The 12,277-nt window shown below is 38.7% G+C and overlaps 3 protein-coding genes across 3 annotated transcripts in view; 1 reads left to right on the top strand and 2 right to left on the bottom strand.

Moving 5' to 3' along the window:
• LOC149035969 (small integral membrane protein 14-like) overlaps positions 1 to 3,150 on the bottom strand; it is a 3,578-nt gene extending 428 nt beyond the window's left edge. The window contains exons 1-5 of the mRNA XM_089190236.1: positions 2,854 to 3,150; positions 2,679 to 2,727; positions 1,749 to 1,848; positions 1,489 to 1,534; positions 1 to 695 (exon numbers count right to left, since the gene is read on the bottom strand). The exon at positions 1 to 695 is cut by the window's left edge and continues 428 nt beyond it. Of these exons, the coding sequence (XP_089046362.1) occupies positions 654 to 695; positions 1,489 to 1,534; positions 1,749 to 1,848; positions 2,679 to 2,727; positions 2,854 to 2,937 (321 nt within the window). The 5' untranslated portion in view covers positions 2,938 to 3,150 and the 3' untranslated portion in view covers positions 1 to 653. The remainder of the gene's footprint in view (positions 696 to 1,488; positions 1,535 to 1,748; positions 1,849 to 2,678; positions 2,728 to 2,853) is intronic.
• Positions 3,151 to 4,108: 958 nt separating this feature from the next.
• Positions 4,109 to 8,761, top strand: LOC149035968 (uncharacterized). The gene has a single exon (XM_089188570.1). The coding sequence runs from the start codon at positions 4,134 to 4,136 to the stop codon at positions 7,899 to 7,901; it is 3,768 nt and encodes a 1,255-aa protein (XP_089044696.1). The 5' UTR covers positions 4,109 to 4,133; the 3' UTR covers positions 7,902 to 8,761.
• LOC149035967 (Golgi-associated plant pathogenesis-related protein 1-like) lies at positions 7,952 to 12,030 on the bottom strand. The gene is made up of 6 exons (XM_089188571.1): positions 11,901 to 12,030; positions 10,897 to 10,979; positions 10,654 to 10,680; positions 10,272 to 10,475; positions 9,712 to 9,827; positions 7,952 to 9,268 (listed from the first exon to the last, which is right to left on the bottom strand). The coding sequence occupies exons 2-6, from the start codon at positions 10,946 to 10,948 to the stop codon at positions 8,993 to 8,995; spliced, it is 675 nt and encodes a 224-aa protein (XP_089044697.1). The 5' UTR covers positions 10,949 to 10,979; positions 11,901 to 12,030; the 3' UTR covers positions 7,952 to 8,992.
• Positions 12,031 to 12,277: the final 247 nt, after the last annotated feature.

Below are 12,277 nucleotides of genomic sequence, written 5' to 3'. Positions count from 1 at the left end.
TGTTTCAAACCTCCCACCAATTCCTCCTTTTTATTCATGTACTGTTCAATGACTGGTTCAAAAATCCCCATGAATCCTTGCTTTTGTGCATTGATTAGCATGAGGAACAAGTTGAGTAAACAAACCATTTAACATTTGGATAAACCTCTAAAGTTTCTTCAAGAGTTTCAATAATATTGCACTCCTACCCAAAGTACTGTCCAATTCCCCCCCTATGATACACAAAACAAAATTCAGTACTTCTAAAGAATTATCAATCCAATCTATCATCTATTCACATCTTATGGAACTAGGAAACTACAAAATGATTCACTCAAACTAACGCAATGACCTTGAGCAGTCCCCATATTTAAATAAATGCATCTTGGGCTTGCATTAAGGAGGGGAACACTTATTTACAAATATTCAGAGAATTGTTTAGCATTTAACTTGCAGCTAATAACAGATTGTGCTTTGGATCACTAAATATGAACCTTAATCCCACTTCTCAGACACAGAACTTGAGTTTACAATTCATCTGACTGAAGGTAATAACACATCCTGTACATTATCTTGCTTACTACATGTTTATGCCTAATCTAATTGCCAATATTAATGTCACTAAATGGTAACAAGTCAATCCTTGTTATCAGAGGTCAATGAGTGTGGTCCATTTAATGCACAGAAGGTGCTGGAGGTTGAGGGCCAGGATCTCTCTGAAAATGATGAGAATAAAGATAAAAATTGCAACAATTGAAAAAAAAGAGAGAGAAAGATAACCCTTGGTGCCACATAAGAACCAAAATTCAATCCAGTTCCAATCTGTGCCTGTTTTCTTTTGAAGTATGATTTCAGTCGTCATAAGAACCAAATTACCAGACAGAGTGCACCCATTTTCTGATTTGGGGTAGAAAATATCTCAAGATTATGTATATTCTTCAGCTAATAGAGGTGTAAAGGGATACCTGGAAAGTATGGGGTATTGACAACCAAAAAGTAATTGAACGCTAATACCACCTAACCTTAGACCCTGATCCTAACAAATTTGGAAAATATATTTTAATCAATAACTTGAACAACTTGTAAAGACACATCAAAATACCTTTCCATTACAGATATAAAAACAGTAGTCTCCATTTGACCCCAAATTTGTCTGTGAACATGTGTTTCGAGATGCAAACAGTTTTCTAAATGTCAAGCTCAAGGAGAAATGTAAGCTTCAAGGAACAGATGAAGTCCAAGGACAAAAATAGGAGCATCTTTTTCCCCCAAGGAAAATTTTTTTATGAACAGCTTACAGTGTGCTGCATGAGATATAAACTTTACAGTGTTCTCTAGTACAACCTTATGAACAAACATGCCCCTCCTGTAACAAAAGCTAAACTCTCCCTTATCTTAGATGAAATTTTAAAATAATGCTTTCATCAGGGTGGACATGATGGGAAAATCAATTGGGGTAAATTTTTTTGGTGTTGATTGATAGAGTATAATGCTAACTATTCAACTTACGTCACTGCGACTTGGTTTCTCTGGACCTTGTCTCATACTCTGGGGTCTGAAAACAAGTAATCATGCCCCTTAGTAATGATAAAACAATTTACATTGATGCAAGTCTATCTTGTTTGCTTATAAACTGGATTTTTGTAGGTCAACCACCACTAATGATGCAATTTTTCTGCTTCTCACACATTGACTAAATGTAGCTGGAAGTAATGTAAAAATTACATTACTCTCATCATGCATTAAGACATAAAACCTGAAGTTATTACCTGAGTAGATACAAGACAAAAGCAATAATCAACCAGGCTATCATAATATAGAATGCAGTGTGACTGTCTCCTCCAGTATCATTTCCCTGTGGGCCTGGTACTGCGTGGCATACAAGAAAACCAAACTTAGAACAAAAATAAGTACTATGGATCACAAACTAATGATAAATTATAATTAATCATAAAATAGAACAACTAAATGAGAGGAGAAACAACTTATAGAAGCCAAATGAATATAGCTCCACTATAATTTTAAGTTGGGACCACTTAGTTGTTTGAATGGAAACTTAATGTTTCTCATCTGCATAATTACTAGGTAATTTGAGATATCCTCTAACTCATAGATACTTTGCGATATTGAAAAATTATACTTATATTTAAAAATTCTATTCGCACACGCACATCACGTGAGAGTTTAAAATTCCAACTAGAAAACATTTCCACTTTGAACGTTTAGTAACAATGGTTTTGCATATCAGTGGACAGATTCCTCAAATAGAAAATGTTTGGAAATGACCCTTGACTTCCAACTTTTTAGGAGACTTTATTTTCCATAAATAATTAATTTACCTTGAAAAACACTAACGGCTTCAAATTGTTATCAGAAGAATTCAAAACATATTGAAGCTCAAGGACGAAGGGTAAAGACAACAGCAATTCACTTGCTTCTTAGGGTTTGGGCACATAAATTTATCACAACTTTACATTTTAAAACTTGTAGTTCACCGAATAATCATGACAAACACTGTTCCTTCGTTTGCTTGCTTGTACACCGTTATTCCGTGTATGTCAACGAGTGTTAAGAGCTACCAATTCGCAGATAAATCATCAAGCGACCAGACCTTTTCTGAAATCAATCGCCCTTGTCGAGATTCTAAAATACATTATTCATTCCCAAATAGCCCAAGCAAGAAAAAAAGGATAACTTACATTCTTGCAAGCACTGGTTATCTGTACAATAACTCTGAGAGGATCTCAGCTGCAAAGATGAACCGGACATCTCAGCACACAAGATTTAACATACCTTGCGAACAAAATTTAACTCACGAGAAAGAAACATATTTACTAGATCAAGCTATAACAAAAAAAAATAATTAGTACTTACCAAAGAAATAAGTCTTCGCATTGCACCTTCGTGGCTGCATATACACTCACATGGATCAAACGAATCGCCTCCACCACCGTCCATGTTTGACTTCAGCTTTCGAAAGAGAGTAGTAGTGATCGCTTGTTCTAGAAAAGTCTTTTAACGAAGCAAAGCGTTACTTGACGCTCCACGACCTTACAAATCAGAATAACGAACTGAATGACGAAATACCGGCGTTATTCTCCACACTGTTAGTCAGATCGCCACGATTGTATTAGGTAATAAGGTTTGCACGACTGAGTTCAGAAAGAGTATGCATCACGGTCGCGCCACGTACTGTTTTGGTAACAATCCCGGATGACGTCAATTACGCATGCATGAAAAGTCTCCCGACGTCTCAAACATAGGTGGAATTTTTGTCCTCTCTAAACAATTTATATCAACGGTTATTGCTAGCTGATTCAAAGCTTTCTAACCCACTCAGGAGAGCTCTCGTCGTACAATCCGTAAATCGGAATTTTAAAACCTTAACTGTGGGTTTTAAACAGGCCTTCAACCTTGAAAGTTGTTGACTTCTTCCATAGCAACATTGTCACCCAGACACCTGCTTAAATAATTTACGATCCCAGCTGAGAAAACACCGCACCGATTACAAATATTGAATGGTTAGGAAGAACTTAGGTAGATGTAAGAAAGATGGATATTTCATTGTAATGAGATAATAAAAATTGGTAAATTTCGTTGTAAAACTGTCTGAACTGAGACAAAAAACAGCACCTTTTTCCTCTTCACTCAGTGAGAAAAGGATGAAAGAAAACAATACTGAAAAAAGTCACCCCAAGTTACAAAACAAATCCCTATAGGCTTGTCTCGCGCCCTTGAGGGAGAGGGGTTTCTCTGTAAGTATACTATACTATACTCGAGGGATATCATAAAACCCGCGGGACTGATTTTGAAAGATAAAAAGGGGATATTAAGAAAAATGAATAAATAATTCAATTCCTCTCCAGAAATAATGCTGCAACAGCTCTCTTGAAAGACCGGAAATACGAGGGGGAAGGGAATCATGTGCGATGAAAAATAGGCAAGAGAAATACACGATGCCAGAGGGCGACTCGAATATGGATCCAAAATCTTTCGGAATGGAACAAAGTCGATTTTAACATTCATGAAAAGTCAGGATATTCTTGATTAAACTAAAATGTTTCCGTTTTCCGCTTTGCTTTCTGAGAATTCCACAAATTTCACGTGACCGGAAATTTAAGATGGATTTTGGAGTGATTTTATTCCACAGAGAGATGTATACTTCAAACATCAACGCTCCCACGATGATATATTTAATCATTGTTTTCTTGACGGTGTTCATTTTTCCAGGCACAGCTGCTGCTGAAAAATCCAAATTGTTCATCTCATCAGCTATAGGTAGCGACACGAAGTTTTGTGGAAACGAAAGTGTTCCCTGTCAAACTTTGGATCATGTCTACGAACTGTTGTCGCCTTCCGGGTTTAACTCGACAACTTTGCTGCTTGAAAAAGGAACTTACAGTCTTCGGAAGAGTATGGTTTTTACGAAAGTGGAAGATCTGAGCTTAATTGGGGTAAACAGTGATACATTAGAGTCAAATTATCAAGCCAAAATCATATGCGAACCCAATGTGAGCGTGGCTTTCCTCTTAAGTGATAATATCACTCTTCAAGATCTGAAAATGGTCAGTTGTGGAGGATGGCATGAAAGTGCTATTTCGAAGCAAAACGCTGTAGTTATCAAGTTCAAGACCGCCGTTCACTTTGATTACTGTAGAAACATTTGGATGCGAAACGTGGACATAGTTGGTTCCAAAGGTCATGGGGCCAATTTTTACGAAATCGGTGGAGTGCTGAACGTGACAAACTGCGTGTTTGAGAATAACACAGTCAGCGCAGATACCTTACGGAACATATCAACGAGTAATAAACAAACCCTTGAGGTAGTTGGTTACATTAATTCTGTTGGTGGAGTTTTCGTGACTTTGAACAAGTACACTCGAAATCAGCCGTTTTTTGTGAATGTCACGCGAGCTCGTCACGAATCTTACATACAAGGAAACAGTTACACATTCACAAACTGTAGCTTTATTGGAAACGGAATTTCTGGAGAAGTGGCCCCCAAGGACAATTTTCAAGGACACGCGTTGGATCAGCGAAGAGGTATCAGAGGAGGTGGTCTGGGAATATCTTTCGTCGGTAAAGCCAAAAGCAATAAGGTGCTTATTCAGAACTGTACATTTTTGGCCAACCAGGCATACTGGGGAGGGGGACTGCAGGCTGAGTTTTCTGAGCTCACTAGCAAAAACGTCTTCACCGTTCAGAGTAGCGTTTTTCAAAGTAACATCGGACATTCTGCTGGAGGTGGGGCTCGTGTAGGCCACTGGCGGGAAAAAGGTGTCTATGTTCCAAACAATAAAATTCGTTTCGTAGATTCTATCTTCAGGGGCAACCAGGGAAATTGGGGAGGAGGTGTATCTGTGTATGGCTCCTCAATCTTCTGCAAATGCAAGCAAGATTTCAATAGCAGGAAAATAATTTTCAGTTTTCAGTCTTGCCACTGGTTTGCTAACAAGGCGATTGTGGGCTCGGCCATCGATACTTTTCTGTTTAATCAAAACAGAGAAAACATCGGTCCTGAAGTGCCTTTCCATGTAGAATTTGTAGACAGTCGAGTGGAGAACAACGCAATTGACATTCGGGAGGAAAATGTTCAGATCGGGGAAGGGGCGATTTATAACGTCGGTGTATCGATTGTCTTCCGAGGAAAAACGATCATTAAGAACAACACCTTTACTGCCCTTGCCTTAGATGGGGGAACATTAGAACTTTACGACGATGTCGAATTTGTTGAAAATATAGGAGTCCTTGGGGGAGCGATCGCAATGTACGGATATTCTCAAATAATATTGATGAACGAATCTCGGCTTCTGTTCAAGGAAAATTCTTGCTGGGAAAAAGGAGGAGCTATGTTTATACAGACTCCTGGATCACCACGAACAAGCTACGGCTTAAGTAAAAATAATCCGAACATTTGCTTCTTTGCATACGAAGACGATCAAATAAGCTTCAACCAGTGGAACACGGAAGTTATTTTTCAACAGAATAAGGCTCCGGATGATTCCTCAGGACATTCCGTTTTCGCCACTACTCTTAAGAAATGCCGCATGCAGGGAGAAACTCGTTTAAACAACTCAGTATTAGACTGGAAGTTTATAAGATTTCATCGAACAAAAGCAAATAGAAATACCAAAGAGATTGCCACAAGCCCTGTGGATATCATGTACAATGCGCAGGACTGGTCTGTTTCGCCTGGTGAGGTTTTTAGCCCCACTGTTCACCTTCGAGACGAGAAAAATAATTCTGTCAATGGTATCATAAAAATCCTGATGAATAAAAGCTCTAGCCAGCAGGAAGATAATTCATCTTCAGTTCATTTACAAACAGATTCGTCGCTTTTTCTTACCCATGGAAAGATCTCTTACCTCAAAGTTGGAGGACACATTGGAAGGAAATTCAATGTTGTTCTTCAACACATTGGACGACAAGTACTCAGGAAAGTCATACCGGTGCCTTGTCTTAAACCTTGCAATCCCGGATTCTATCCAAAAGAAGGAAACTGCGTTTGTCAGGATAAATTGGATGGTATCTCGAGATGCGACAAAAACGGAAAGACTGTTTATCTTAAAGCCGGTTACTGGGGTGGTATGGTGGACGGAACGTTTTATACTCACCCTTGTCCACGAGGTTTCTGTAACTGTTCACGGGATAATGTGACTTTAATTGCACAAGACGAGTGTGTCTTTAATGTCAAGCAAATGTGCGATAACAGCAGAGAACCAGGCAGTATTTTGTGTGGGAAATGTAAACCAGGACTCAGTGTAGTGTTTGGGCACTCAAACTGCCACAAATGTCGAAAATATGGCTTTTTGGCGGTTATTCCAGTCTACTTGGTGGAAATTTTAATCTTTGTTAAGGTGGCAATGCTCCTGGATGTGGATTGGTTTTCCGGTTTTCTTAATGGCTTCTTGTATTCCTACCAAGTCATGTGGCAAATCGTTGGAGAGCGGTTCGTCTTCAGAGACCATTTCATGTTCTTCTTGATTAATTTTCTCAACTCTCGCCTTCGGATAAGAAGTCACTTCTGCTTCTCATCTAATCTGGATTATGCAGACAAGCTGTTCTTTAATCTGACCATTTCTGTCCTCACCTTGCTCGTGGTCGTCTTTCTGGCCAAATTAGTGGGAAAGTATCCAAATTGGTGTTTTAGTCGGAGAGTGAGGGGCCCTTTCCGTGCAATCTGTACCATCCTTGTCCTTTGTTACACTGGCATCACATCAGCATGCTTAGGCCTTCTGAACCCTGTGGTATTTGGCCACAACATAGTGTTGTTCCGCAGTGGCAGCACGAAATTCTTCCAAGGCAAGCACGCTATTTACGGAAGCATCGCCATTTTGTTTATGTTCTTTTTCGTAATCCCATTTCCACTCGTGCTGATGTGCCGGCCATTCTTCACACGTCTCCTCAAGCCGGTGTTCAACTTGAATCGCTTTAAACCACTCTTTGACGTGCTTCAGAGCTGTTTCAAAGACCAACATCGATCTTTTGCTGCTTTCTACCTCGTTTGTCGCCTGGTCGTGTTGGTAATTTCCATTTATATCCCATCTGGTCCTGTAAAGAGGTCCCTACTAGAAGTCACCTGTATTACGGTTCTGTTCATCTTCACCTACGCGAAACCCTATAAGCGATCTAAGCAAGGAGGTGAGGCCGACCCAAAGCATGCTTGGGAAAACAAGTCAGATACCATCCTCCTCTTAAATCTCTCCTTAATGGCAGTTCTTGCTACGGCCACTGAAAACGATAACATCTCAAAGAGGCACAAAGCACAGTTGGAAATTGTTATTCAAGTCATGGCTTATGTTCCTATTGTTGCTTTGACATGGTACATTTATAGAAAGACCAGATCACGTTGTGCAGGTGTACTTTGCGGTGACCACCGCGATCCAGAGGGACCAGAAGTAACTGACACCCGCAATAACTGAAGAGCCGAAATAGCTCCTAAAACTGACTAGTGACGTTATGCAGGCATGAATTAGATTATTAATGTTTAATTGCCTGTGTAACAGAAATGGTAGTCATAAATGTGATGTACTAATGAAACAGTGTATTAGGGCAATGTTAAATTCAGCGTGGAAAACAATTCAAGATTGCTTTTTCCTCCCGAATAACTCAACGGATCAAATTAAATTAAAGCTATGCAAAGCTGCAACTTATTGCAAATCAGTCCGACGCACGCGTTGTAGGCGCCAATTTCCTGTTGAGTTTATTGGTCCCTTCTGCTATTTACCTTTGTTCTGATTGACTTTGGTGAATACTTTTGTGTATTACGGCAACTAATCAAAATGTGTCGTACTGAATCATCCATTGGTAAATATCAATATTGACACGCCTGTTAACGTCAAGGGAACATTTGCCAGTTTAAGTTAACTTTAGATCTCTAAGGTCTGATAACCCCCGAATAATGTTCGGCCTGAGGTTGCTGTGCATTGTTTTCAACGTTAAGTGAAGCTATAGGAACACTCTTGTGTTCTTAGATTAAACCAGTCCCAAAGACGATTTAAAAAATATGGTACAAGTTTAAATGACTGCTTATATCAGGGTGTTTCTTCAGCATATCCGCAACAAAGGCACTGAAATGTTTGATGCTGTCTATTCACTTGGTCAAAACGAATAACCTTCTAGTAGACATTTTCATAACTTTTAGAGTTAATGATATTTGAGAAACGTTTACTTCTTTTGATTGAAGCGTAAAATTAGTGAAAATATAGAAAATGTAGTTTACCGACTGCCTCTGGTTATAGGAATAAAGGAAGCTGTCCAGTTGTAATACAGCAATTTAAAAGAAGGCTAACTTTTTTATCTTTAAGAGAGAAAAATATATTCGTGTCCATTATTTATTTGGAGTTAAAGTATCGAGGGATAAAAACTCTCACGTCAACTATGTGAAACGTGTTCGAATAACTACAGAATCCTGATAAAACCGAGGTTAGCTCCCGGCTTTTTCTAAATTCAGAAATTTTAGATAATGTCCTTCTTGGCATTGTATTCATTGCAGCTCGTTCGGTTATTCCTGTCAAGTTATTAATCGAAGTTGACGGCTTTTCCGTTGAATTCGCCCCACGCTTTTGACTTTTCTGAGGCTTTTACTTCCTTCGAATTGACGTCTAAATAATGTTGAGTACACATCTGGATCATCTCCGCGAGGACCCGGCTCAAAGACATTCTTGCGTAATAGCTTTGGGATATTTCCCGCTGGCTTATATAAAGCCACTACGTACAAAGGTCCCGAAGGTGCAGCGGAACTTCTAGCGCAACCAATTCCAAGTTCTTGTGTGCCTTTCCACACAACCTGTGAGTCAAAATTAACAACATCCTTGAACAAGATTACACAAAACATAGTCTTTACAACGTGAAAGCTAAAAAGTATTAAATTTCCCTTCTATCACAATCAACGATTAATGAATATTAAAGCTATTTTCAGCTGAGTGTCAAGCTTCATCCCGAGCCGCAATGCTTTTGCTCTACTTCGCTCTTTGATTGATCCGGAATTTTCACTCTTAACCAATTCCATCGAAAACTAAAATCAATGGTGACTTGGTCACTCGCGTTTTCTCTCCCTTCTGGCAGTTTGCTTGTTTTTCACGTGATCACTCTGGCTCCTCGTGAAATTTAACTTTGCTCTTATAAACCCTCGCGATTAAGTTTCCTTTTGTTTCGAAATACAATCTTCTTCAAATTATCATGCTACCAGAAATTATTCAAAGAACGTTGTAAATATGCTGATTGTTTAACCTGTGTGAAAGTGTCAGTGTCTGCGTTGAGTCTTGGATCAGAGTAGCTGTAATTGTTAGCCTGGCTGTACCACAAGTTTGTTGCGATTTCTCCGGCATCCTCACATGCCATGGAACCTTTATGATGGGAGAGGGAAGTTAAATGAATCACATAAAGCACAATTTTTCTCAGCCATTCATAACACGATTTTGAAGGAACTATTTTTGCAGCAGCATGATATAGATGGTAAACAACATTTCAATGATTGGTTATGATTTTCTTTACGCTTCAGGGGCCTAATTCTTATTAATATTTTTGAAAACTATCTTACCACGTGCAATGTTACGTTTTCCTGTTCTTAAAAACATAGGCCACCCTGAATATCGGTGTGTTTTATTAACAAAGGAACGTTAGATAAATTTGTATATAAAAGAGTTTAAAATCCAAGATGTCACTTAAATGAGAAACGCCTCTGAGATATTAAATCGGAGTGTGCATGCATGGCATGCAGCTGCAGCAGCATGCCTATCAAAGATTATTATGTCATTCCTTGGAGTATCGTATGAAATTTTGTCATATACCTGCCAGTTTTGCCAAGTTTTGACCTAAGTCCATAGCTGAATCTTTTCTTGCAGAGAGCGAGCTCTGTGTCGCTAAGTTTTGTGCAAGAGCTTGTGCCTCTGCAGCTAGGCCTTCTGACCAGTTCAGAGCAGGAGAATGGTGCACTGCGCGGTATTTGTTGTGAGCCAGCAATGCTCGGTGCGGTAATACATTTATTGTAGTTTCTGAACAGGAAGTAAAGCAATAAGTCGAGAATTTAAATAATCGACAGCGTATATCATGCACAAATCTTTACTGGTTGTGTGGTTTTTCTAAGAAACATTTCAGCTGAGATACGCACAGCTTCCCGCTTCAAACCTCTTCATCACTTAAAATTCAAATTAATTAAACTTGGAAACGTACCTTGTGCTTTGTTGCCGAATCCAACAACTAAGAAAAGAAAAAAATTGAATATCGCATCAATTTCACCGGTCACTTCGATTAAACTTTTTCATGGCATACAGGACGCTGATAACAAGGAACGAAAAAAGACCGAACTGATCTTATCTTGTAGGATAGACATGATGCTAAGAGCAATCATGATCTACTATACGTAGGTTGGCTTTTAAATGTATTACTTCTTTTCACTGCAGTTACATTACTCACCACAAAATATCACAAGAAGCACCACAGCACCCAGCCAGCTTTCCCTAAGCATATCTTCCTCGTTTATTTGTAAAAAGAACAACCTGTTGTAAAACATTTGAGAAAGTCACTTTGTTTTGAAGTGTTGCGAAAAGGGCATGTTTTGACATGTTATGAACCTAGTCAGTTGATCTTGCTGTTTCTGAGAGTCAGCTGGTAAAGCATTTGGCAGCGAAATCCGGAGTTGTAGGGGCTGTGGTAACATTTTTCTCACTGTTAGCTCAAAATTTTAACTTTTTTTTCCTTAGCTTTTCCTTTCATGGTGGTATTTGTCAGCTTCACAGGAAAGTTATGGTCGAACTCTAGTAATCTCCCTTTTGACAGTGATCCTATTATGTTAATTTTAGCATGAGTTATTGATTCCGTTTCAACTCAACAAGGGTGGTTTTGAACAAAGGTGATTAGATCGGTTGTCGGATAACGAGGTCCTGAACTTGTACTTTCTAAATCTGTTCAATATGGATGAGGAACCTCGAACATGGGCTTTGCCAGGTCAGTTCTAGGGTGCAGCACATAAGACCACTGGTAACCGCTTTCAAATTAATTCAATCATAACCGAAAGGGAAAGGTAAATATTTTGTAACCAGTTAAAGGAACGGTTAACGATCAGGTAAGATTCAAGGAAGAGCGATCTTAAAAGCAAACATGTCTAGCCGGAACCTGTTGTCATTTAGATTCAGTCAACCAATTAAACTTACGACGTTAATTTTCAACAGTTAGTTAAAACGAGCGCTAATTCTACACACAAATAAAAGCGATAATACGAACTTCAATTTTCTTTTCACACTAAGACGAACAACAATCCATCGAGATTCTTCTCTCGAAATGTTCACGACAGTAAACGCAAAACACAGAAATGTTTGAACTCATTAGAATCGTAAGCTTAGTGTAGCAAGAAAAACTGTCGAGACGAGTTTCATTTGCTCAAAATAAAAGTAACTAAAACAAAGTTTTGTTTAACTTACCTCTAAATGATTATGAGTGGAAAGTAAACACTCTATTGAAAGAATTTATGCCATTTTGGCGGCCCGTGAGGGCTAAGTTGTTACGGGCAAACCTGAGGCTTAACTAATTAACTATGGAAATGAGATCATCAATTTATTATCAAGGATTCTCTGCACACAGAACTGAGAAAAACCAAATCACTGAACCATGTTTGTTCAGTCTTCTGAAACCTTCTTATGGTTCATTTGTATGTGGAAAAAATGGTCATTAAACTTGACACTTGTTAGTTAGTTTTATTTTATTGGTTATCTTCCGTTAATTTTTTTTTGCGTATATCGCACGTCTTAGGAGAAAATTTGATCTCTAAAAGGGCACATTACTCTTATGTACGACTTAT

The sequence above is a fragment of the Pocillopora damicornis genome, chromosome 12 (genome assembly GCF_964200805.1).
Source record: "Pocillopora damicornis chromosome 12, jaPocDami1.2, whole genome shotgun sequence".
Lineage (NCBI taxonomy): Eukaryota > Metazoa > Cnidaria > Anthozoa > Scleractinia > Pocilloporidae > Pocillopora > Pocillopora damicornis.
Note: the sequence above shows the minus strand (reverse complement) of the source record. Positions and strands in the feature narration are given on the sequence as shown.